The 26888-nt window shown below is 49.3% G+C and overlaps 1 protein-coding gene across 1 annotated transcript; it reads left to right on the top strand.

Moving 5' to 3' along the window:
- The first annotated feature begins 224 nt into the window (after positions 1-224).
- On the top strand, positions 225-25845 carry Znfx1 (zinc finger, NFX1-type containing 1). The gene is made up of 13 exons (XM_013024340.1): positions 225-312; positions 3662-5470; positions 11025-11156; positions 12470-12618; positions 13148-13297; positions 13373-13487; positions 14137-14384; positions 15622-15761; positions 18472-18626; positions 18894-19039; positions 20143-20253; positions 20635-20730; positions 22533-25845. The coding sequence occupies exons 1-13, from the start codon at positions 252-254 to the stop codon at positions 24972-24974; spliced, it is 5754 nt and encodes a 1917-aa protein (XP_012879794.1). The 5' UTR covers positions 225-251; the 3' UTR covers positions 24975-25845.
- Positions 25846-26888: the final 1043 nt, after the last annotated feature.

The raw sequence follows: 26888 nt of genomic DNA on the forward strand, positions 1-26888 counted from the left end.
GTTAAGAAAATGTGCCCGAAAGTGAAAGTGCCAGAGTCAGAAGAAGGTGGAAGCTGTCCCTAGGGGTCATTGCAGTTGTGAATCTAATTTCTGTATTATAATGGGGCCTGTGCTCTTGGCTAAACTGCATTTAGCACTTAGCTAATAAATCATTTAACTTTAAAGGCATTTGACATTTTAAGATGTAAATGGCTTAAGGACACTGAAAATTTTTCCACGTGCAGTTCCAGAAGAATTGAAGTGACTCAGACATGGAGGAGAGAAGACCTCATGGGGAGGCCAGGCCCCGGAATCCCCACACCAACCACAGAGGTGAGCAGGGTTCTGGGGTGAGGAGATGAGTCAGCCCACCTTGCACTGCCTGCGTCTTTAAAGTGGACAAAGTGACTTACTCCTCAGCTACAGCAGAAAGGACTGTGAGGTTGAGCCAGCCCTCCACTTCCAAGAGAGCTGATGAGTGGGGACCGTTCACTTTAGCAAATCCCAAGTGGAAATAACTCTTGGTTTGGAGCAGCTATCCAGTGGGAACAAAGTACATGCCAAAAGAACAGTTTTTAATGTTCTAGTAGCATCATTTGAAGTGGGGAAAAGAGGGTTGTTTGGTTTTGGTTTGTTTTTAGTTTAATACTAATTTAATACCTTAATGTTTTAATCTCTCTTTTTCTTTTTTTTTTTTTCTGTTTCTGGGGCTTGAACTCAAGGTTTGGGCACTGTCTCTGAGCCTCTGTGTTCAAGGCTAATGCCCTACCACAAAATATTATTTTATCCTAACCAGGTATTCAGTATATTATTCTATGTAACATTTTAATAATTTTAATGATATTTTTATTTCACTTCAAAAAACTTTAAGTGTCAGCCACAGTTCAAATACTTTATAGGGCTGGGAAGGTGGCTCAGTGGTAGAGCGCTTGCCTTGCATGCCTGAGGCCCTGGGTTCGATTCCTCAGCCCCACATAAGCAAAAAGAAAAAAGCCGGAAGTGGCGCTGTGGCTCAAGTGGTAGAGCGCTAGCCTTGAGCTGAAGAGCTGAGGGACAGTGCCCAGGCCCAGAGTTCAGGCCCCACGGCCGGACCAAAAAAAAAAAATACTTTATAGCCACAGGTACCCATTGACGATGTATGGGATAGCTCAGGTCCAAGTTTCATGCTGCTGAAGAGAACATTCGTTCCATTTGCTCAGACCTCTGTGTGTGGTGTGTGTGTGTGTGTGCGTGCGTGCGTGCGTGTGTGTGCGCGCGCGCCCCAGGATAGAACCCAGGATCTCAAACATGCTAAGCAAGAATTCTATCACTAAGCTATGTTGTCAGTCTTACTCAGAACTTTTTAAAACAGCCAAAGATCCTGCTTTTCCTGCTTTGGTCTCAGGGTCTGGGCGCTTTCCCTGAGCTATATTGCTCCACTTTGAGCTATAGCTCTACTGTTGGTTTTTGAGTGGCTAATTGGAGATGAGAGTCTCAGAGGGACTTTTCTGCCCAGAACCGTGATCCGCAAATCTCAGCCAGTATTACAGGTGTGAGCCACCAGCACACAGCCTAATAGAGACTTCTAACGAGATGAAAATATTAAAAGTAGGACTTTTTTTAAAAAACAAAAACTGGGGGGCTGGTGGCTCACACCTGTACTCCTACCTATGTAAGAAGCTGAGATCTGAGGACTGAGGTTCAAAGCCAGCCTAGGCAGAAATATCCTTGAGAATCTTCAGTTAGCCATCAAAAAGCCAGAGTGGAACTGTGGCTCAAATGGAAGAGTACTAGCCTTGAGTAAAAAAAAAAGCTCAGGGACAGTGCCCTGAGTTAAGCCCTAGGACCAGCTTCAAATAAAACCAAAAAAGAAAAGCAAAAACCAAAAAACTTTGAGACTGGAAAGGAGCCTTGCATGCATGAGTTCCTGGGTTTGATTCCTTAGCACCACATAAGCAGAAAGAGCTGGAAGTGGTGCTGTGGCTCAAGTGGTAGAAGATTAGCCTTGAGCTGAAGAGCTCAGGGACAGCACCCAGGCCCAGAGTTCAGGCCCCATGATTGGCAAAACAAAACGAAACGAAACTTTGACTTATGACTGTAGGAGTTTGCAAGGTAGTATGAATATAACAATTATAAAAGTTGGAGTTCGGTTGCATAACATTTGCATTTTACCAAATACTCCTTTACATTGTTGTGTTAAAATTTTCTTTAGCCAGGTATGGTTGGCATAGTTTTGAATCCCAGCTCTGGAGAGGCTAAGGCAGGAGAGATTTCAGTGTCAGCCTGGGCTACCTAGCAGAGCCCTGGACAAAGCACTGTAATAATTTTTCCCTACAAGTGTAAAACAAAAAGTGTCCATTGTTGTACTTAGTATCTGGTGTCATGGGATGGTGTGCTAATCTCAAATATTGTATATGCTTGCAGCTTTGTGGAGTCACTGTAGATGTACTCTTTGTTTCCCATTCTCCATGTCATTTTGCACACAGAATGAGTTAGAGGAAAGGGAAGTGAGAACCTGGACTCAGTATGTCTGGCAAGGGCATTTTTGGAATGAGTGGCAGATGGAGGAAGACAGGTTTGGCTCCCTGGGGGGGCGGAGCCCAGTGTGCTGTTGCCAGCTCCCCTCCCCCACTTCCTGCCTGTGTTCTCCATTGATAGGAGCTTTGCCATGGGCTCCTGGTGCCGGCCAAAAGCTGGAGTTTTGTTTTCGGTTTCCTGAAACAAAACTTAATGTCTGTGTTTCAGTTTCCTCCTCTGTCTTTGAATTCGCTGAAAAATATCTTGGTCTTGCTGTTTTCCACTCAGTGCATTTGTGGATGCCAGGCAGGTGTGGTGTCAGTTTTCCTCATTTGATATTCTCGTCCCTGTAGCCTGTGATTATTGGGTCACAGAAGTGGTGCCTGTGGAAATTGATTGGGTATTCCCAGCAAGATAGCATTACTATGGCTGCTAGGAATAACACTTACTGAGAGCTTTTCTCCGTGTGTCCGGGCCATTCAAAGCATTAAAACCATTTCATCGCCTGTAAGCCTGGCACTGAGACTTAGGGAAGGCGACCAGTGAGGAAGTGACCGTGTCAGCCTTGGAACAAGATTTGTCTCAGTGTCCTGACCAGTTTGGTGCTGACAAGAGACTGGAGCCACCAGGCTTATCTTTTCAACCTTGGAGACCTAAATCCCAGCTATAAGGATTAAATGAGATATGTTGTGCTTATTCTCTAGCATGTATTAGGCACACAATAAATATTTATTCCTCTTCGGTTGTTTTTTGTCCTTTAGGAAAACAGTATTTTCAGTCTACCCAGAAATAATACTCTTTTTTTTTTTTTTATGGTGGTGGGAATTGCACTCAAAGCCTCCTGCATGCTAGGCAAGAATGCTCCTCCTGAGCTACTACTTCTCTCTTTTGTTTTTGTTATTGCTCGGTGTTCTCATTTGGTTTTTATGAGACAGGGTCTTACTATGTAGCCCAGGCTGGCCTTGAACTTTCCTTCTGCTTTAGCCTCTTGAGAGCTGGGATTACAGGCATGTTCCACCATACTTTATTTCATTGCTCTATCTTTTATTTCCTACACAACTTGGTAGGAAACCTTCTTTTCTCTCCAAGAGAACCTTGAGCTCCTCAGTTGTTTTAGGAAATAAAATCATGTTCTTTGTTGTCCTGTGGGGTTTTCTTGTCCTTGATTCTGTGCTTATTACTTTAGGGCCTTTGGATGGAGAATTCGCACCAAGAGCTAGAGATCAGGCCAGTAACCCACCAGCCAGTGCATCTGGAGAGGGAGCTGATTATCCTGAACGGCACTCGAGGACCGCCAGTCATCCTGTTCCTTACTGGCAGAGAGAAGACAGATTCAGGGCCATGGGCAGGAATCCACATCAGGGAAGAAGGAACCAGGAACGGTATACCAGTGATGGAGCGAGAGGCCAAAGACATGGTCAAGAGAATGACCCCAGGCGGAGAGATGACCCCCAGGAAGGGAGGAACCACAGACAGCCGTGGTCCAGCGATAACTTCCAGCAGTGGCGGACACCCCACCAGAAGCCTGCAGAGCAGCCACAGCAGGTGAAGAAACTGGGCTACAAGTTCTTAGAGAGTCTTTTGCAGAAAGACCCCTCTGAAGTGGCCATCACACTTGCCAGCAGTTTAGGACTGAAGGAACTCCTGTCTCATTCTTCCATGAAATCCAGCTTCCTGGAACTCATCTGCCAGGTTCTTCGGAAGGCTTGCAGCTCCAACATGGACCGCCAGAGCATAATCCATATCCTCGGCATACTGAAGAACTCAAGATTCCTCAAGGTCTGCCTGCCCGCTTACGTGGTGGGCATGATTACCCAACCCGTGGCTGCCATCCGCAACCAGTACCCAGAGCACATCAGAAACATCATCTCCCTCCTCCAGGACCTCGTGAGCGTCTTCCCTGCCAGCTCTGTGCAGGAAACATCCATGCTCGTGTCTCTCCTGCCAGCATCTCTAAATGCCCTGAGAGCCTCTGGGGTTGACATAGAAGAGGAGACTGAGAGGAACTTGGAGAAGATGCAGGCCATCTTGGAGCATATGCAGGAGAAGAGGCGAGAGGGCACTTTAAGAGAGGACACCTATACTCTGGTACAGCCTGAGGCTGACGGACAAGTTGCAAGCTACCGGACCATGCCCATCTACCCTACCTACAACGAAGTGCACTTGGATGAGAGGCCCTTCCTCCGCCCCAACATCATCTCTGGAAAATACGAGAGCACTGCTATCTATCTGGACACCCACTTCCGACTCCTGCGGGAAGATTTTGTCAGACCCCTGCGGGAAGGTATTCTGGAGCTTCTCCAGAGCTTTGAGGACCAGGGCCTGAGGAAGAGGAAGTTTGACGACATCCGCATCTACTTTGACACCAGGATCATTACCCCTAAGTGTTCCTCATCAGGCATCGTCTACAAGGTACAGTTTGACATGAAGCCCCTCAAGTTTGTTCGCTGGCAGAACTCCAAGCGCTTGCTCTATGGGTCCTTGGTGTGCATGTCCAAGGACAACTTTGAGACCTTTCTATTTGCCACTGTTTCTAACCGGGAGCAGGAAGATCTGTGCCAAGGAATTGTCCAGCTGTGCTTCAATGAGCAGAGCCAGCAGCTGCTGGCGGCGGCCCAGCCCTCTGACTCTTTCCTCATGGTGGAGACCACAGCCTACTTTGAGGCCTACCGGCACGTCCTGGAGGGGCTACAGGAGGTGCAGGAGGATGACGTCCCCTTCCAGAGGAACATCGTCCAGTGTGACTCCCATGTGAAGGAGCCACACTACCTGCTGATGGGGGGCAAGTATGATTTCACCCCCTTAATAGAGACTCCTTCAGCCTCCTGGGAGTCTTTGAGGAATGCCAAGGGCTGGAGACGCCCCAGAGTTAATGTCCTCGACCTTAGCCAGTGGCCCTCAAAAGAAGCCCTGAAGCTGGATGACTCCCAGATGGAAGCCTTGCAGTTTGCTCTCACAAGGGAGCTGGCAATCATTCAGGGGCCTCCTGGCACAGGTACAGTAGAGCTTTCCACAGCTGTGGCGTCTGTCCTGGGAGGTGGCAAGGGAGGCTTTGCCCCAGGTTTCCCTGAATTGGCCATAAGTGTTGTTCATGAAGTAGACACGGTGATTTTCCATTGGGGACTGTGGAAAATCTATTACTTGCATTTACTTGCATAGCAGTGGACTAAAATCACAACACTAGAGAAGACTGCTATTGATCAGAGCTGGGGAGATAGGCTAACTGTGCTTTACCAAAGAATATATTTTGTTTAATGCTAAGTGACAGTTTGTAGAGTCCCACCTCCCTCAGTATTTGATTCTCATAGAAGTGTTGCTCCCTACACTTTTCTCCTGGCACAGTAATCCTCTGCTGGGGCGCTGTTATGTGTACCTGCCCTGCTGTTTGTCTGGCTAACACTGATACATACATTAATGTATATGTACACCTTTACTTCTGCTTTTTGGGTTTTTTTGTTTTGTTTTTTGTCGGTGGTGAGACTTGAACTCTAGGCCTGGGCACTGTCCCCAAGCTCTTTTGCTCCAGGCTAGCACTCTACCACTTTGAGCCACAGCTCTACTTCTGGTTTTCTGGTGATTAATTGGAGATAAGTCTCAGGGACTTACCTACCAGGGCTGACTTTGAACCTCGATCCTCAGATCTCAGCCTCCTGAGTAGCTAGGATTACAGGCATGAACCCCCAGCACCCAATTTACTTCCACTTTTTAAATAACAAGTAGGATCATGCTTATACGTGTGCCATGGACTAGGAATGGTTGTGACTATACGCCAGCCAGGGAAAAGACCCTATCTCAGCAGAAAAAAACTGGGTGTGGTGGCACAGGTCTGTCATCCCCGCAAGAGGATTTGGGTCCAAGCATACATCAGGCAAAAAGTAAGAGTATCTAAAAAGTGATGGCGCTGGCAGTTGCTTAACAAGTGCATGGTCCTGATTTCAACACCCAGGACCACCAAAAGGAAAAGAAAGTCACAGCATATTAGTGACAGGATTTCCTCAAGACTGAAAGAAGCTTACAAATAAAAATGTTACAGTGTTTGGAGAAAAAGAAAGGAGGATGTGGACTGGCAACAAGTGAATTAATGTTTCCATTACCTCACAGCCTTCAGCACTGGTGCTGTGTACTGGCAGCTAGTTACTTGGAGTCTCCCATCTCTTTACAGTCTTTCCAGCGCTGCCGCATGTGAGCAATTTTCAGGTTTTGTGTGTCAGAGATGTTAAAAATTTGACAGGTTATTAATTTTTACTATTGTCCTTTAATAAATAATGGTGCACATTTATTGATCAAAGTCTTCCCACCATCTCAGTCAGTCAGTTCTCTTGCCCAAAGCGAATAGTGGTAGCAATTTTCTGTATGTTGTTCAGAGATGAACTGTGGCTACTCAGGCAGTGTGTCCTTGCGTTCATTCCTTCCATTCGCTGTGAGTCACTTTCCCCTCCCATTGTGTGTGATCCCTGTTCTGTAGTCACTTTCCTGCTTGTTTCTTTGACTACCTGTGACTACAGTTGTCCGTTGTTTAGATTGTGTTTAGAAGTACATCATCATCACAAGAGTTCCCTGCAGAAAACTCACTGCTGTAGTACTTTAGCAGGTAACCTTACAAAAAAAGACAAATTCCTAACGGGATCAAGAATAGTGTGCATTTGTAATGTGTGTTTATTATTTGGTTTCTGATGTAGCCCATGCTGGCTTGAAGTGATCCTCCTGCTTCAGTATTCCAAGTTTTGAGATTATAGGTGTGTACCACCATGCCTGACTTGTATTTGTGATAGTTTTTTTTTTTTTTTTTGGGTCCGGTCGTGGGGCCTGAACTCTGGGCCTGGGCGCTGTCCCTCAGCTCTTCAGCTCAAGGCGAGCGCTTACCACTGAGCCACCTTCCCAGCCCCTGTGATGGTTTTCTTTTTGTTTTGTTTTTTTGTGCCAGTTGTGGGTCTTGAACTCTGAGCTCAGGTGCTGTCCCTGAGTTTGCTCAATACTAGCTTTTAAACACTTGAGCCACAGCTCCATGTCCAGCTTTTTTGGAGATGAGTCTCACAAGCAGAAGAGGGGTCTCACAAGCAGAAGAGGGGTCTCACAAGCGGAAGAGGGGTCTCACAAGCGGAAGAGGGGTCTCACAAGCGGAAGAGGGGTCTCACAAGCAGAAGAGGGGTCTCACAAGCAGAAGAGGGGTCTCACAAGCAGAAGAGGGGTCTCACAAGCAGGGAGCAGGGAGCGCTCACACCTGTAGCCACTCAGGAGGCTGAGAGCTGAGGATCGCAGTTCAAAGCCAGTCCGGGCAGGAAAGTCTGTGAGACTCTTATCTCCAGTAAACCACCAGAAAACTGGAAGTGGTGCTGTGGCTCAAGTGATAGAGCACTAGTCTTGAGTTGAAAACCTGAGGGACGGTGCCCAGACCCAGAGTTCAAGCCCCAGGACCAACAAAAGAAAACAGTCTCACAGACTTTCACCATGATCCTCATATCTAAGGGTCTCCTTAGTAGCTAGGATTACAGTCATGAGCCACCAGCTCCTGACCTATTTATAATTTTAATAAATACAGTATTGCCACATTATCCTTGACAGTGTATATCACAGGGATTAATAATTTATATTTCTTCAACAAAGAATGAAAGAAATGGCTGCTGGTGGTGTGACTCCTGTAGTAAATGGAACACCTGCCTAGCAAGTATGAGGCCAAGAATTCAAGTGCTCCCCCTCCAAAAAAGAAAAAAAAAGAAAGAAATGCCCCTTTTTTTTCTTTCTTTCTTTTTTCTTTTGGTCAGTCGTGGGGCTTAACTCTGGGCTTGCGTGCTGTCTCTGTACTCTTCAGCTCAAGGCGAGCGCTCTACCACTTGAGCTACAGCACCACTTCTGGTTTTCTGGAGTTAAGAGTCTCAGACTTTTCTGCCCAGGCTGGCTTTGAACCACGATCCTCAGATCTCAGCCTCCTGAGTAGCTAGGATTATACGTATGAGCCACCAATGCCTGGCTGAAATACTCTTTCTTATATTTATGTTCTTGAGGATTTGCTTTTTCATATTCTTTTCCCATATTTATGTTGGACTCTTGTATTGATTGCTTAGTGCTGTTTGTAGATTCAAAATGTTGCAAACTATTCCTTTTGTTTTGTTGCCAGTCCTGGGGCTTGAACTCAGGGTCTGGTTACTGTCCCTGAGCTTCTTTAAGCTCAAGGCTGGCACTCTACAACTTGAGCCACAGCGCCACTTCTGGCTTTTCTGTTGTGTGGTATTGAGTCGAACCCAGGGGTTTATGCATGCTAGGCAAGCACTCTACCACTAAGTCACATTCCTTTTTTTTTTTTTTTAATTGCTTGTGATACTTGAACTCAGGGCCTGGGTGCTGTCTCTGAGCTTTTTCACTCAAGGCTAGTGCTCTACCACTTGAGCCACAGTGCCACTTCCAGCTCTTTCTGTGTATGTGGTACTGAGGAATTGAATCCAGGGCTTCATGCATGCCAGGCAAGCACTCTACCACTAAGCCATATTCCCATCCCTAATTGCCTTTTTCTTTTTTTCTTTTTTTTTTTTTTTTTGGTCGGTTGTGGGGCCTGAACTCTGGGCCTAGGCGCTGTCCCTCAGCTCTTCAGCTCAAGGCTAGCGCTCTACCACTTACTTGAGCCACAGTGCCACTTCAGGCTTTTTCTGTTTATGCGGTGCTGAGGAATGGAACCCAGGGCCTCATGCATATGAGGCAAGCACTCTATCACTGAGCCACCTTCCCGGCCCTGCAACTGAGTTTTTGAGACAGTGGCTACTGTTGCCTGACAGGAATGTAGCAGTGACTAGTGACAAACATGTCCATACTGTTGGAGTCTAGGGTTTTCACCCTTCTGAATGGCAATCTTATTGTGGCATGAACAAGCTTATCAGCAACACTGGACACACCATCAGTGTTCACCAGTAAATAATGCTCTGGCCAAATGCACGGGCTCCTTTTGTGTGTCCTGGTGATTAGGTCCCAGGTGCATTAAGTGGAAAAAGCAGATGTAGATGAAAGTAGCCTGCTTCTATTTCCACCTAAAAAAGAAAAAAAGGCTAGAAAAAGAAACATTTTTATTTGCATAAGTGTGGCAATTGTCTCTGGAAAATTCTACAAGAAATTTCCAGTCAGACAAACTGACTTAGAAGCTTTTTACATGCTTATTGGTGCTTAGATTTTAAGGCATATCAACATATTATCTAAAAAAAGTCAGATAGGCCCATGATGGGCACCTGTAGTCCCAGCTCCAGAACTGAGGTAGGAGGATCATTGAACCTAAGAGATCAAGGCCAGCCTGTCCTGAAAGGAAAACATGCTAAATTTGCTCTAAGTAATGAATTACTCCTTTAGCAAGTCTAAATTTTGAGAATGGAATTGTGATGCTCAGAACTGAGGGAGAATCCATGTCCAGCTCCAACAGGAATCTGTGCCTCTGTCCTGAGTGGCTCATCATGTATATTATGTGTTGCAGAGACTATAGGTACAAGAAAAGCCGGACCACACACAGCAGGAGGTGGTGACCTGGATCTCGAGCAAAAAAAGAGGCAGCACACTGAGTGCAGAGAGAGTGGGGAAGGGGGCTCCTTTGTCTTGAGGGAAACTGAGGCTTTTTACATATGCATATATAATTTTACTGTTAGGGAGTTGTACAGGGGTTACTGTTTCATAAGCCAGGTGATGAGTACATCCCTTTCTTGGATACTGTCACCCCTTCCTTCATTTTCCCGCTCCCGTCCCTGCCCACAAGTTGCATAGTTCATGCCGTGACTAAATCAAGGCTTCAGAGCTGTGAACACCTGTGCCTCCCTCTTCACCTTGAGTTCACAGTGGAATTACTGTCAGAAGTTTGCGTCTAGTTTTTTGTTTTTTGTTTTGGTCGATTGTGGGGCCTGAACTCTGGGCCTGGGCGCTGTCCGTCAGCTCTTCAGCTCAAGGCTAGTGCTCTACCACTTGAGCCACCGTGCTTTTTTTTGCTTATGTGGTGCTGAGGATTGGAACCCAGGGCCTCATACTAGGCAAGCATCGTACCACTGAGCCCCCTTCCCAGCCTGCATCTAGTTTTTATGTAGAGCTTTGCTTTTATTTATTTATTTAGCCAGTCCTGGGGCTTGAACTCAGGGCCTGAGCACTGTCCTGAGCTGCTTTTGCTCAAGGCTAGCACTCTACCACTTGAGCCACTGCATCACTTCCAGCCTTTTCTGTTTATGTGGTACTGAGGAATCAAACCCAGGGTTTCATACATACTAGGCAAGCACTCTACTACTAAGCCACTTTCCCAGCCCTATTTTTGTTTATTGAGACGGAGGCTTACTTATGTGGCCCAGGCTGGCCTTGAACTCATGACCCTCCTACCTTAGCCTCCTCAGTAGCTGAGCTTACAGACGTGCCTCTACACCCAGCCAAGAAGAATAAACTAACAATGGACTGTCCTATAATTTACTTGAAATCCTGTGCCTTGCGTGACCAATAAGTTTAATAAGATTTGAAATGCACATTTTGTTCACCTTTTAAGTTAAATAAAATTTTAACAAAAGTAACAAAATTTTAAATCTCATTTTTCTGTTTTCTAGGCAAAACCTATGTGGGTCTAAAAATAGTCCAGGCTCTTCTGACCAACGAGTCTGTTTGGCAAATAAGCAATCAGAAGTTCCCCATCCTGGTGGTGTGCTACACCAATCATGCTTTGGACCAGTTTCTGGAAGGTAATGGCTGAATCATCAGCACCCAGCACAGCTGCCTCTGCTCTTTGCATCCCCACAGCCTGCCTTGCCCCTGCCCCCACCTCTTCCCGTGTTCCCTACACTCCGGCAGCACTGACGACCTTTCCAGCCCCTTGAGTTTCCCCAGCGTCTCCCTTGTCTCCTGCAGTTCCCCTTGCTGACTGTCTGCCCAAATCACTCTCACCTTGACCTCATCCAGCCAAGCTGGCTCCAACACACTCCTTACGTCTCACCTTTATTCTCTCAGGTAGACCTGTCCCATTGCCCCCAGACCCAGATAAATATTGTTTTATACTTTTGTAATGCTTTTCATATGTCTGTGCTCCACCATAAATGCCAAGAGCTGGTTGGGTTTCTGACTATATTCACAGAGCTGGCACATATTAAGGCCTTGAAAAATAGTCATTGCAGCTGTTCTCTGATGGCTCAGGCCTGTAATCAATCTTAGCACCTTCAGAGGCCAAGATCAGAAGTTGTGGTTTAAAATTTACCTTGGCAGTAAAAAACAGATTCACTCCATCTGAGGGAGGAAGTGGCAAGGTAGCACATTGCTGTCATCCCAGCTATGTGGGGAAGCATAAAATAGGCAAATTGCAATCCAAATACTAATTGTATTAATAGTGAATACGTAAATGATTTTTCTTCTCTTAGCATCTTATTTCCTATTTCTCTATATCCTCACCTAAGTAAATCTTTATTCTTAAGAGTCTGCTTGTATAATAGGTTCCCTACCCCACTGAATTTGAAGTGGGTCCTCTGCTGTGTAGTTGTGGCATGAGGTACCAACTACTATTGTCCTTGTTCATTTAGGGAGTAACTTCTCTGCTAGAACATGACACAGGAAAACAAAACATTGAGACTGGATTTTGATTACTACATGTCTGGCCCATTCTTCGAACATACAAGTGGTCATTAGATCGGCATAATAGATCGCATTTACTCAGTGCTTCCTTTGTGTTGGGGCCTGGTTAGGAGCTACAAAAATAGTCTTGTGTTTCTCCAGCCTGGAACCTATAAGAAAGCTATTGCTGTCCTAATCTCAGACAAACTGAGGAGCCCAGTAACCCCAAGTTATGCTGCACCAAGTGTTAAAGCACTGGGTCCCAGGGACCTCGCTCCAGAACCCACCTCTCAAGCGTGGCATGCACAGGGACATGTCTTCTCTGGGCACGTCTTCTTCACTCATTATGGCTAAGTTCCTGGAAGTATGAATTTGTTCCCTAGGGGACCAGCTGAAATGAGATTGCACAGACTCAGCTCTCCTCAGCCCTGTGGTACTCCATTCTGCCCCCCAGGTATCTACAAGTGTCAGAAGACCAGCATCGTGCGGGTGGGTGGAAGGAGCAGCAGTGAGGTCCTCAAGCAGTTCACGCTGCGGGAGCTGAGGAACAAGCGGGAGTTCCGCCGCAGCCTCCCCATGCACCTCCGACAGGCCTACATGAGCGTGAGTCCCAGCTCCAGGAGTCTGGGGGACCCCTGGGCCCTCGGAACGCAGCTCTATCTAGCTTTTCATTCTGCTAGTCCCATGGTGTGACCCGTGCCCTCAATTCATAACAGAGAAGGGATGAAAGCAGGGGCTGGGAAGGTGGCTCAGTGGTAGAGCACTTGCCTTGCATGCATGAGGCCCTGGGTTCTATTCCTCAGCACCACATAAGCAGAAAAAGCCAGAAGTGGCGCTGTGGCTCAAGTGGAGAGCACTAGCCTTCAGCTGAAGAGCTGAGGGACAGTGCCCAGGCCCAGAGTTAAGGCTCCATGACCGACAAAAAAGAAAAAAGATGCCATGAAGCATGGGCTTCTCTAGTGCCATGTCTGTCTTCATGCTGGTTTGTGGTGTCCTTTAGCCTTTGGGATAGTGCTTGACTCCTCATCTACTGTTCTCCCATTAGGCATTTTTCTTCACTGTCTTCTCTCGGAGAGCAACTAAATCTGGGGTGTGGGCAGATCTTCACCGACTCTCGTTTTGCTCCTGGCAGATTGTGACAGAGATGAAGGGATCAGAGCAGGAACTTAACAAAGGTGCCAAGACGCTGGAATGCACCATGCGTGGTGTGCTCCGGGAGCAGCACCTGGAGAAGTACATCTCCCCCCGGCACTGGGAAAGCCTGATGAACAGACCCATGCAGGTAGGGCTCCAGCAAGGCCCACCGCCTCTGCCCTGGTTGGCCTAGGCTCTCATGCCTGACGTCTTGCTTCCTCAGGACAGCGAATGGGACTGCCTCCAGTCCTGGAAGCACTCCATGATGCTTGAGTGGCTGGGCCTGGGCGTTGGTGCTTTCATCCAGAATGCTGCTCCAGCGGGACCCGAGAACACAGGTGAGAATCGCACAGCCATCCACAGTCCCACTCTAACTACGCCTTAAGCTCCACCTCCAACTCTTTTTCTTTTCTTTTTTTTTTGTCAGTCGTTAGGCCTTGAACTCTGGGCCTGGGCGCTGTCCCTCAGCTCTTTAGCTCAAGGCTAGTGCTCTACCACTTGAGCCATAATGCCACTTCCAGTTTCCTGGTGGTTAATTGGAGATGAAAGTCTCACAGACTTTCTTGCCTGGGCTGGCTTTGAACCACGATCCACAAATCTCAGCCTCCTGCGTAGCTAGGGTTACAGGTGTGAGCCACCACTGCCTGACTACACACTCATGATTTTTAAACATATAACCAGGGGGAGGCTGGGAAGGGATGTGAAGGGTAAACAAAGGAGGAGACTGCAATGCTTGATAAGAAATGTACGCATTATCCTGCCCATGTAATTGTAACCCCTCTGTATAGTATGTTCACAAAAAAAATTTAAATTAAATTAAAAAAAAAACATATAACCAAAAAGGGGAGCATGTAGATCACCCCTCCTCCCAGTTTCCTTCTAAGTCTAAACCCCTGGGGAATGTGTCCCTGAGCTGCTGGCGTGGTCCTTTTCCATCCCTTGGTTTCAGGACTCTCCATGTGTGTCCCACTTTCATTCTTCTCCCAGCCCATGCAGAAGGGGAGGAAGAAGAGGAGGGAGAGGAGGAAGGTTCCCTGATTGAGATTGCAGAGGAGGCTGACCTGATCCAGGCTGACAGGGTGATTGAGGAGGAAGAGGTGGTGAGGCCCCGGCGACGGAATAAGGAAGAGAATGGGGCAGAGCAGGAGCTGGCTAAGCTGCTTCTGGCCATGAGGCTAGACCACCACAGCCCGGGGACTGCAGGTGGACAGGAGCAAGTTACAGAGGAGTGGGAGGTAAGCTTCCCTGAGACCACAGCAGCAGTTCCCTCCCTCCCGTCAGTGAGAGTGGCTGCACTGCTGAGCCCGGCCTGAGAGCTTCTGACCACCCCCCTCCCCCCTCGTTGGCAGTGCACCCGTTTTGCAGCCTAACCCTGGTATAGTATAAGTCTAAATCCCAAGCATATAAAAATTATAGCTGTTCAGAGGCACCCTGGCAACCAGTACCAGCTTTAACAGAAAACACAAGAGGAACACAGCACAGATGCACCCCGAAGAGAAGTAGGCAGAGGACTGTGAAGCCCTCCAGGCTGGAGGGGTGGACACTAGATTCCCTGCACACTCACCCTCCGTCCTCCTTGGTTGGGCATCTACTGTGTGCTCCTGTGGTGATGAAACTGGATACACAAAACCCCGCTTTGCATACCCCACCCACAGTAGAAAGGACTGGCGGGCAAGTTGGCACGCGTGCCGTTTTCACCTGGTCTCCTGGTTCTGTTCCACAGCACTGCAGGTGGTGAGCAGTCAGGCCCCCAGGCCCAGGAAGTATAGTTTTGGCCTCTCTGCCATGTCGCACTGTTGGAGGAGGATCTTAGCCTGGGTGACATCCATCTCAGTGTCAGCCCTCAAGGCTGTGGCCTTACTGAGTGACAGAGCCACAGGGAGAACTTTGTCCAAAGCTCTGCTTGACCCGAGGCACCAGTAGCTCAGATTTTACTCCTCCTGTGTTGAGACCATGCTTTGTGAGGCCTGCCGCCGCTCTGCTGCAGGCCTTCCATGTCTTCTTTGAGGCCAGCAACCCTGGAGCAGGAGCACTGTCATTCCTTCTAGTTTTTTTTTTTTTTTGGTTGGTCGTGGGGCCTGAACTCTGGGCCTGGGCGCTGTCCCTCAGCATTTCAGCTCCAGGCTGGCACTCTACCACTTGAACCACAGCGCCACTCCCGGCTTTTTCTGCTTATGTGGTACTGAGGAATGATATCAGGGCCTCATGCATGCAAGACAAGCACTCTACCACTGAGCTCCCTGCCCAGCCCCATCCCTCTAGTTTCTAAGAGGAGATTCTGAGGCACATAGAACTTAACCCCGAAAGTCCTAGCACAGAGAGAAGGCAGAGTGGGGCTGTGAGTACAGGCAGTCTGCCTCAAGTCCTTGTTGAGCCACACTGGCGGAGTAGCTGTTAAGAATCTGAGACACGAGAAGTACAGGGTGGACGATGCTGTGGGTTAGAACCAGATTTGCCTGCTCCTCCTCACAGATCCAACGCAGCCAGAAAAGGAAAATGAAAAACAAAGTAAAGGTTGAGCTTCAAAAACTGAATGCCATGACTAAAGCTGAGGCTGATGAGATCCAGGACCTTTGGCAGCTCGACCTGAATTCTCGCTGGCAGCTTTACAGGTAATGGTGCCCAACCCAGGCAGCTGTGCCATTTCCCCAGGGAGGTCCTTTTCTGAGAACCACTACTGAGCTGACACCAGAGATGCAGCCATGGGATGGAACCAGCACCCCATTTACCGTCATGGAGCTCAGAGTCTTGTCTAGGACAGAAAACTTGTAAGGATACAATGCCACAACTGAAAAATAAGAGTGGCATAATTACTATGAACAAAAGGCAAGGACGGCCAGGCATACTAGCACACACCTGTAATCCTAGCAGTTGTGAGACAAAAGCAGGAGGAGTGTGAGTTTCAGTCCAGCCTGGCAACTTACTGAACCACTGTCTCGAGAAAAAAGAGCAGAGACTACTAAGATGATTATCTAGGATCAGCTGGTGCCAGCAAGGTGCCAGTGGAACTAAAAGCTAGGAAAAAGAGTAGGCATGACGAAGGCCAGTAAGGGTTTGGGAAACACGTAGGTGGGTCAAGAACTGAAGACAGGCAGAAATGTGAAACATTGAGAAATGGAAAGAAACTGGCACCAGTGGCTACTCAGGAGGCTGAGATCTGAGGATCACAGTTCAAAGCCAGCCCTGGTGGGAAAGTCTGGGTGACTTGTTTTTGTTTTTGGTCGGTCGTGGGGCTTGAACTCTGGGCTTGGGCGCTGTCCCTGTGCTCCTCAGCTCAAGGCGAGCACTCTACTGCTTGAGCCAGTGCCACTTCCGGTTTTCTAGTGGTTTATTGGAGATGAGTCTCACAGACTCACAGAACCGCGATCCTCAGATCTCAGCCTCCTGAGTAGGATTACAGGCATGAGCCACCAGCTGCTTTCGGAATTCTAAAGTATTACAAATCATGTCTCATAAATCCCCCACCTTTTGATTCCTAGGCTTCTTAAAGGACACATGTTATATGTAGACCAAACAATACCTACTGGACTGTTTAGTGCAGATAAATGAAATGACTTGGCAATTGATCATAATTTTAAAATATGAGGGTAGAAAACAACAAAGAATGAGATGGACTTTTAAAACATTGAAAACATTATTTGTACCTTGAATGTAGATTTTTTTGACATTAAAATGATGTATTTATATGTGTAATGATTTAGAAATTCCATTTTGTAGTTTTACCATTCGAAGGTAAAATAATGTGTTTGGGATTCATTTGGAGTTGTCAGACAGGAGTCACACAGAAGTTTAAAAAAAAATCTGTTTTTAAAAGAGATCTGGTTTTTAACTCTTGAAACCCATTGTTGCTTAGATTTTCCTGATGATTAAATTCTTTGGTTTAAATTAGAATCACCAATGCCGTGAAGGAGTTCTTAGAAAATGTGGTATTGGATACTAACTGCACAGTTCTGAGCACTGTATCTAGAAAGATCAATGGAAAGTAAAATATTCGAAATTTAACTGATAGACTTCTTTTTGATTCAGAAAATAAATCAGATTTTTTTCAAAATAAAAAAAAAATTAAGTGGTAGAGTTCTAGCCTTGAGCACAAAGAGGCTTATTGACAGTGCCCAGGCCCTAAATTCAAGCCGCACAACTGCAAAAAAAAAAAAAAGAAACAAACCAGACTGGAGGTTCGTTCTGTAATCCTAGCTACTCAGAAGGCTGAGGTCTAAGGATCACAGTTTGAAGCCAGCCCAGGCAGGAAAGTCCATGAGTCTCTTATCTTGAATTAAATTTCCAAAAAGTTGGAAGTGGAGCTGTGGCTCAAGTGCCTGGAGCAAAACAGCTCAAGGACAGTGGTCTCCCACTGACTGGTACAGGGTGTGTGTGTGTGTGTGTGTGTGTGTGTGTTGGAAGTGGAGCTGTGGCTCAAGTGCCTGGAGCAAAACAGCTCAAGGACAGTGGTCTCGCACTGACTGGTACAGAGGTGTGTGTGTGTATGTTACAGAGGTGTGTGTGTGTGTGTGTGTGTGTGCACTCTTCCCCCTCCCCCTCCCAGCCAAGCACCAGTAGCTCACACCTGTCATCCTAGTCACACTCCTCAGGTGGTTGAGATATAGAGAATTGTGGCTCCTAGCCACAAAAAAGTAAGACAGATTCCATTTGTAACATATCTAAAAGCGAGCTGAGGCGGTCGCCAGTGGCTCACGCCTTTAATCTTAGTTACTCTGCAGGCTGAGATCTGAGGCTCAGAAAGCCAGCCCTGACAGGAAAGTCTGTACCTCCAATTAACCTGGAGTAGAGTTGAGGCTCAAGTAGTCAGTGCTACCCTTGAGCACTGAGTTCAAGCCCCAAGACCAGCACAAAAATGATTTAATAAATAAAATACCAGACTAGGGCCTGGCTCAAAAATACAGGGCATAAGCCAGCCAAACCAGCCAAGTAAGTGTGAGGCTCTTGAGTTCAAGTCACAGTGCAGCAAAAGAACTGGAAAGCGTAGCCAGCAAGGCCCCGGCTCCTGAAATGGCCAATGTGGTCAATGTGGGCCACGTCCAGCCTGAGCAAGGTTAGGTGAGGAGCATAGATTTTTTTTTCTGATGATCAGCAGAAAGCCAGTGCAAGGGTCTGAGCAGAGTGGTATTAACCTTTCTCAGCTCCTGGTTGCCCTGCACAGCTTCCATGGGGCAGTTCAGATTCCAATTCTATGTGAGTCTTTCTCCTCAAGGGTCTGGAGTTCACTCCAGCCACAGGCACACTAGGGGTGTGTGGGGAAGTGGGGGATTCCCTTCTCAGAGATCAAGAGGCTTCCTTTCTTCCTTTCCCTGGCCCACGGTCCAGGCTGTGGCTGCAGATGTATCAGGCAGATACTCGCCGGAAGATACTCAGCTATGAATGCTGTTATCGCACATCAGCAAAAAGAATGGCCGAGCTGAGACTCCAGGAAGACCTGCTCATCCTCAAAGATGCCCAGGTCGTAGGAATGACAACCACAGGTAAGGAAGTGTCCGGTCCCAGATCCTACAGATGACTTAGGCCAGGCCAAAAGAGCCTCTTCAAGTGGGTGGAAGGAAACCGCCCTGACACGCTCTTGAAAGCAGCTTCTGCTCCATGGGGACCACTGGGCGCACAGCTGCCACTGAGCTTGAAACCCAGTGACGATCAGTCCCTGGGGAGCATGCAGGCAGACTTGTCACCAAGCCAGGGAAGGCCCTGTGTGTGCTGTGCCTCAGCCCAGCACCCCTCTCCTCTTCCCAACCAAGGTGCTGCCAAATACCGCCAGATCCTGCAGAAGGTGGAGCCTCGTATCGTCATTGTGGAAGAGGCCGCCGAAGTGCTTGAGGCCCACACCATTGCCACCCTGAGCAAAGCTTGCCAGCACCTCATTCTGATTGGGGACCACCAGCAGGTAGAGCAAGAACCCTGGAAGATGGGCAGGCTCTGGGGTGAACTGGGCAGGATTGCCTCTTCGGTTTGAGCGGTCCTCGAGCTTTTCGCTGATTTTCTGATTCCTCCTTTCCTCACTTCCCACATTCCTTGTTACGTGTTTTCCTTCCTTCTCTCTTTGCTGGGGATCAGACCTTGGGTCTCCCTACACTGGGCGGTTGCTCTGCCACTGAGCTATATCACCGGCCTCCACGTGCGGTTCAGGTGCTGTTCTGTTTGGGGCGTAGCATACCAGTAACGTCACCCAACTCGTCCCGTTCTCTCCGTGGCTCGCCTGACCCACCCTCCTTGCCTTATAACAACGTGTTCTCCGCTCTTCTTGCCCTCCAGTCCCTGCATAAAGGAGCCAAAGTAGGGTTTGGGTTTGTTTTTTTTGTTTTGTTTTGTTTTTTGGGGTTCTTTTTTTGGTTGGTCATGGGGCTTGAACTGGGGGCCTGGACACTGTCTCAAAGCTAGTGCTCTACCACTTTGAGCCACAGTGCCACTTCGGGTTTTCTGGAGATTAATTGTAGATAAGAGTCTGCCGGGACTGGCTTTGATCTCAGTCTCCTGCATAGCTAGGATTACAGGTGTGAGCCACCAGTGCCAGCTAATCCAGAGCTTGACTCATGGCCTGGGCACTGTCCCTGAGCCTCTGTGTGCTCAAGGCTAGCACTCTACCACTTGAGACACAGCACCACTTCCCAAAGCCAGTTTTCAACAAACATTAAATCAGATTGTGTCCCTTGCCAGCTTAAAGCCCTCCAGCAGTTTCTTATTGCATTTTAATATTAGAGATCCAGCTTCATAAAGTTGCCTACCAAGGCAGTAAGATCAGGTTACAGCCTGTTTCTCTGGTTTTGTCTTGTTTGTTGAGTGTTTCCATGCTTCCTGGCTCCCTCTTCAAATGACGGCCTACCTGGCTGCCTCCTCCATGCTGCAGTCAGATCAGATGTCATTGTGGAGAAGAATCCCAGCCCTGGAAGCCATCCTATTGTTCCTTGTCCCTGTACCCTTAGCCTGCCAGCACCTCACATGGGGCCTGGATGTTCCCATACAGAGTCCTCAGCCCTGTTTCTCTTCTAGCTGCGCCCCAGTGCCAATGTGTATGATCTGGCCAAGAACTTCAACCTCGAGGTGTCTCTTTTTGAACGGCTCGTGAAAGTGAACCTCCCCTACGTTCGTCTGAATTACCAGGTAAGAAGCAGGCCCTCTGCTCTTACCAAATGACCGGGAGGAGGCTGCTGGGGATCTGCCAGTTGCCTGCAAGCAAGTTCTCCTGAGAGCGAGATCTTCTGTCCAACTTACTCTGCTTTTGTTGAGATAGGGTCTCTGTAGCCCAGGCTAGCCCGGAAGTCACCATCATCTTGCCTCTACCACCCAACTGTTGGGATTACAGGCACGTGCCACCTCAGCCGGCAGTGTTTCCTTTCATCCTGTGTGCCTCACCCTGTGTTGAGTTTCTGCTGGGTGAATGGGCTGCTTTTATTCTCCGTGTCATTTTATGTTACCTCTCTAGTTTTCAGTCGGCAGCTTGGCCTTCCAGATGATTCTAGTGATACACTTGTGTTGTTTCAGCATCGCATGTGCCCTGAAATTGCCCGCCTGCTGACCCCTCACGTCTACCAGGATCTGGAGAATCACCCCTCTGTGCTCAAGTATGAGAAGATCAAGGTAAGTAAGTCGTGTCCCCTCATCTTTCTCTGGTGTCAGCAACCTAGGGGATGACTGTTCCTCAGGCTGAAAGAAGACTTTCAGAAGGGAAAAGAGCCAACTTGAAAAGTTCGGACATGGGGCTGGGAAGGTGGCTCAGTGGTAGAGCGCTTGCCTTGCATGCGTGAGGCCCTGAGTTCAATTCCTCAGCACCACATAAGCAAAAAGAAAAAACCTGGAAGTGGCGCTGTGGCTCAAGTGGTAGAGCACTTGCTTTGAGCTAAAGAGCTGAGGGACAGGCCCAGGCCCAGCGTTCAAGCCTGGGCAAAAAAAAAAAAAGTTTAGACATGAGCCCAGTGCTAGTGGCTCATGACTGTAGTCCTAGGAGATCTGACAAAGCTTGCAGCAATCTAGGCACTGGTGGCTCATGCCTATAATCGTAGCTACTCAGGAGACTAAGATCTGAGAATCACAGTTCGAAGCCAGCTGGGGCAGGAAAGTCCATGACACTTATCTCCAATAAACCACCAGAAGACCAGAACTGGTGCTGTGGCTTAAGTGGTAGAGCGCTTAGCTTTGAACTAAAGAGCTCAAGGACAGCGCCCAGGCCCAGCAAGCTCCATGACCAACAAAAAAAAAAAAAAAAGCAAAAATCTGTGAGACTCTTATCTCCAATTAGCCACCGAAGTCAGAGGTGGAGGTCTGGCTCAAGTAGCAGAGTACTAGTCTTGAACAGAAAAGCTAAGGGACAGTGCCCAAACCCTGAATTCAAACCCCAGGACTGTTAACCAAAAACAACAAAAAACAAAGTCTTGGGATATGAGGGTGTAGCTTAGTGGTAGAGTGCTTTCCTAAATGCACAAAACCCTGGGTTCAGTCCCTCCCACTGAACAACACTGACAGAAAAGCAAACAAAAAAGCTCTATTAATATACAGATGAAGCTGGGTACTGGTGGCTCACACTTACAATCCTAGCTACTCTGCATGCTGAGTTCTAAGGACTGAGGTTCACAGACATCCCTAGCAGGGAGTCTATGAGACTCTTACCTCTAATAACCACCAGAAAAGCTAGAAGTGGAGCCTGTGGTTCAAGTGGTAGAGTGCCAGCCAGCTATGAGTGAACAGATGAGAGCGGAAAAAAAACTGAGCACTGGTGGCTCAGGCCTATAATCCCAGCTACTCAGGAGATTTAGCTCTGAGAATCACAGTTCAAAGCCAGGCCAGGGCAAGAAAGTTTGTGAGACTCTATTTCTAATTAACCACCAGAAATCGGGAAAAGGAGCTGTGGTTCAACGTAGTAGAGCAACCTTGGGTAAAAAAAGCTCAGAGACAGGGAGCTGGGAATTTTGCTTAGTGGTAGAGTGCTTGCCTAGCATGCAGAAGCCCTGGATTCAATTCCTCAGTACCACATAAACAGAAAGAGCTGGAAGTGGCACTGTGCTCAAGTGGTAGAACATTAGCCTTGAGCACAAAGAGGTTCAAGGAGAATCCCTAGGCCCTGAGTTCAAGCCCAGGGACTGGCAAAAAAAAAAACAACAAAAACCAAAAAACAGGGATAGCGCCCAGGCCCTGAGTTCGGCCCTACAACTCTGTGAATACTGTGAATACTGAGGCTTACGAGAATCCTTGTTTAGCTCCTAATTTTCTGTGGTTTCAAAACAAAGCACATGGTGGCTAACTTTAGAAGTAGAGACTGGGACAGGGGCACGAAGAAGCTCCCAGGGTCTCACTGGATCACATCAGTGGCTAGTGCAGGTGAGGACTGAACATGAAACCCTGCACCACAGGGCACTTCCTTCCTAATACATTGCTTTCATTCTCAGGGGGTCGCTTCGAATCTCTTCTTCGTGGAGCACAACTTCCCAGAACAGGAGATCCAGGAAGGCAAAAGCCACCAGAACCAGCACGAGGCTCACTTTGTGGTGGAGCTCTGCAAGTACTTCTTATGCCAGGAGTACCTGCCGTCCCAGATCACCATCCTCACCACCTACACCGGGCAGCTCTTCTGCCTGCGCAGACTCATGCCTGCCAAGACGTTCGCCGGCGTCAAGGTCCATGTGGTGGACAAATACCAAGGGGAGGAGAACGACATCGTCCTCCTCTCACTGGTGCGGAGCAACCAGGAGGGCAAAGTGGGCTTCCTCCAGATCCCCAACCGCATCTGTGTGGCCCTGTCCCGGGCCAAGAAGGGGATGTACTGCATTGGGAACATGCAGATGCTGGCGAAGGTGCCCTTGTGGAGCAAGATCATCCATACCCTTCGAGAGAACAATCAGATAGGCCCGACGCTCCGGCTCTGCTGCCAGAACCACCCTGACACCCACACCTCGGTATCCAAAGCTTCTGACTTCCAAAGAGTACCAGAAGGAGGCTGCAGCCTGCCCTGTGAGTTCCGGCTGAGCTGTGGGCACGTCTGCACTCGGGCCTGTCACCCCTATGACGCCGCACACAAGGAGTTCCAGTGCATGAAGCCATGCCAGAAGGTCATCTGCCCAGATGGGCACCGTTGCCCTCTCGTTTGTTTCCAGGAGTGTCAGCCTTGCCGGGTGAAAGTGCTCAAAACTGTTCCTCAGTGTGGCCACGAACAGATGGTTCCTTGTTCACTGCCTGCGTCTTCCTTCTGCTGCCAGGAGCCTTGCCCCAAAGTCCTGAGATGTGGCCACAAGTGCACCCACCCGTGTGGGGAGGACTGCGTGCGTCTGTGTTCAGAAATGGTCACCGTGGGTCTCAAGTGTGGGCACAGCCAACAGGTGAAATGCGGCCATGTGGAAGATCTTAAGTACGACCTGCCAGTCAAGTGTGCCATCGAGTGTGGCACCGTCCTGGACTGCGGCCATCCCTGCCTTGGCTCCTGCCACAGCTGCTACGAAGGGCGCTTCCATGAGCGCTGCCAGCAGCCCTGCAAGCGCCTGCTCATCTGCTCACACAAGTGCCAGGAGCCGTGCACCATCGAGTGCCCACCCTGCCAGCAGACATGTCAGAACCGCTGTGTGCACAGCCAGTGCAGGAAGAAGTGTGGCGAGCTGTGCAGCCCCTGTGTGGAGCCCTGTGTCTGGAGCTGCCAGCACTACCAGTGCACCAAACTCTGCTCCGAGCCCTGCAACCGCCCCCCATGCTACGTGCCTTGTACCAAGCTGCTGGCTTGCGGCCACCCTTGCATCGGCCTGTGCGGGGAGCCATGCCCCAGGAAGTGCCGTGTCTGCCACCTGGAGGAGGTCACCCAGATCTTCTTCGGCTACGAGGACGAACCTGATGCCCGCTTTGTGCAGCTGGAAGACTGCAGCCACATCTTCGAGGTGCAGGCCCTCGACCGCTACATGAACGAGCAGAAGGATGACGACGTGGCCATCAGGTTGAAGGTCTGTCCTGTCTGCCAGGTGCCCATCCGCAAAAACCTGAGGTATGGGGCCAGCATCAAGCAGCGGCTGGAAGAGATCGAAATGGTCAAGGAGAGGATCCTGGGCTCTGCCAGGGAGATTGCAGCCAGCCAAGAGCAGCTGAAGGCCCTGTTGGAGAGGAAAAGCCTCCTCCAGCAGCAGCTTCCTGAAGACTTCCTGAGGCTCAGCGACAAGCTGGCCCAGAAGAATCTGTCCGTGAAAGACCTGGGCCTGGTGGAGAATTACATCAACTTCTACGACCACTTGGCCAAACTGAGGGAGTCTCTGAAAAAGATACAAGTCTTCGAACAAAAAAAAGTGAGGACTCGGCTAGACCAGGTCCATGAGTGGCTGGCCAAGAAGCGCCTGAGCTTCACCAGCCAGGAACTGAGTGACCTCCAAAGGGAAATCCAGAGGCTCACATACCTGTTGGACCTCCTGACCCGCTGCAAGATGGCAGAGGGAAGGGTGGCAGGTAACGTGGCCCTGGAGGTCCTCAGCATCCGGAATATCCTGGAGAGAACATGTAAATTCACCCAGAAGGATGAGGAGCTTGTACAGGAGAAGATGGGCGCTCTGAAAGCTGTCCTCCCCTGCTCCGGCCTGGGCATCTCAGAGGAAGAGCGAGTGCAGATCGTCACTGCCATGGGTTACCCGCCCGGCCACTGGTTCAAGTGTCCCAATGGCCACATCTACTTGATCAGCAGGTGCGGGGGGGCCATGCAGCGCAGCACCTGTCCCGAGTGTCAGGAGGTGATCGGTGGTGAGCGCCACACTCTGGAAAGTAGCAACCAGCTTGCTTCTGAGATGGACGGAGCCCAGCACGCCGCCTGGTCGGACACGGCCAACAACCTGCTGAACTTTGAGGAGATACGGAGGATGATCTAGGAAGACGCCCAGCTCTGTCTTCTGCCCGGCGCCAAGGGCCTGGCTGGGTGGGCTCCCTTCCAGAGGTGAGGAATCCGGTTTAATCACGTCCTTTAGTCTTTGCACTTATGTCAGGATCCACTTTTACGGCTTGCCCACTGTTGATTCTCAGTGTACCCCTGCGCTAGAGTAAGCACTTTACCTCCAAACCAAGGGAGCAGATGACCCCTCTTAGCCCACAGCAGGTTAGTGGGCAGATGCCCTGAGCATCTGGGGCTCTCACCCAGGCACCTTTAGGTCCCGACCTGCTGCAGTGTTTGCTGCCATGTGCCAGGGCAGTCTAAGCTCAGTGAAGCCATCTGATTCCGACTGCCAGGCTGTGCCTGGCACACTCCCTCCCATCCAATGACCAGAGGAGTTGTACTGCTTAGATCTCCAAGGAGCACACGAAGTCCCAGCTGCCCCGCTTGGGCACTGCCCTTCCAGAGAGGCACGTGTGGAAGGGCAGTGCCCACGAGGGCTTCCGCAGCAGGCCCAGGCGGAGTGACGCCAGCACCCTCTGCTGTGACACGTATTTGGACAGCGGCTTTACGCCGGAAAGGTTTGCTCAGTGCTGCTGGCAGTGCCAGCAGCCCCTCTCCAGGTGTGACTTGGATCCCAGCACCTCCCCTGCAGCTTTTACCTGGGCAGGGGCAGCATGCCAGCCGCTTCTGCAGGCCCCGACCACAGGCCAGAAGCCAGCCCCAGGGTTCACTAGAACACTTAGGCAACTCAGGTCCTTTCTAATGTCGGCCAGGAACAAACCCTTTCCTATGTACGCATTTCCTTTTTTGTCTTTACTATGCACTTTAACCTATAAAGCCAATTAATAAAAACGATGATTGACAGCCTTGGTGGTTGGTCCATGTCAGTGGAACGTTGAGAGGCGGGTACAGTGAGGGCCGGGGCCGGCTCCGTCTGCAGTGGGGCCATAATGCTCTCAAACCTACATGAAGTGTTTCCTTCCAGTTCTCCCAGATTGTCTGCACAAGCAAAATGTACACCCTTCAGTAGAATGCAGCACTTGGCTTGTTTTGAGCCCCCAAGACCTGCTTAAGGGTCTCTCCGCAGCAGGCCTTCATCCCTAGTGAGACTCCGTCTTCTGAGTGGGACCTGTGGTGGCCGCTGTTAAGGTTTGAGTAGCTATGAACACACGAGGATGTGTGCTGCTAGAGATGGGTGTGGTGCACAAGCTCCCTAAGATCACCCAGAGTATGAGCCAGCCTGCCTACAGGATGCCCTGTGGCTACCTCCAGAGGGCCGAGGCTGGCTCTCACAAGGGGCTGCTGCTGAGGCTCCTGTGGCTTGCAGCCTACCCACACACGTCCTGGCAAGGTGCAGTGGGTTCCTGCCTCGTGCCCAGCCACCGTGGCCATCAGTGCTTGGCTTGTGCTGCTCCCCTTGCCTGCAGAGCCAGCGAGCTGCTCACTGCACACCAGTGCCTCTGCCAGCAAAACTTATGCTGCCCAGTGTTTGGGGGGGGGGGGGGTGCTCCAGCCAGACGACTTCAGCTGGTTTCTTACCCTACCAAAACCTTTAGCGTGCTTCTTTGACAGGTAGTCAAGGAAGGTGCTATAGCTATGCCCAGGAAAAGGTTACACACAGTGTCCTCTAGCTAGCTTTAATTTTTTTTTTTTTGGGTCCGGTTGTGGGGCCTGAACTCTGGGCCTGGGTGCTGTCCCTCAGCTCTTCAGCTCAAGGCTAGCCCTCTACCACTTGAGCCATAGCGCCACTTCCGTCTTTTTTTCTTTTTGCTTATGTGGTCTGAGGAATCGAACCCAGGGTCTCAGGCATGCAAGGCAAGCGCTCTACCACTGAGCCACCTTCTCAGCCCGCTTTTTTCATTTTTTTTTTTTTTTTTTTGTCGGTCGTGGGGCTTGAACTCTGGGCCTGGGC

Source organism: Dipodomys ordii, unplaced genomic scaffold, assembly GCF_000151885.1.
Source record: "Dipodomys ordii isolate 6190 unplaced genomic scaffold, Dord_2.0 Scaffold75, whole genome shotgun sequence".
NCBI lineage: Eukaryota > Metazoa > Chordata > Mammalia > Rodentia > Heteromyidae > Dipodomys > Dipodomys ordii.

Coding starts and splice junctions, on each gene's coding strand:
- Znfx1 (XM_013024340.1), top strand. CDS start 252: ATGGAGGAGAGAAGACCTCATGGGGAGGCCAGGCCCCGGAATCCCCAC. Junction 20,254..20,634: donor ACGTTCGTCTGAATTACCAG/GTAAGAAGCAGG, acceptor GTGTTGTTTCAG/CATCGCATGTGCCCTGAAAT. Junction 20,731..22,532: donor TCAAGTATGAGAAGATCAAG/GTAAGTAAGTCG, acceptor TTTCATTCTCAG/GGGGTCGCTTCGAATCTCTT.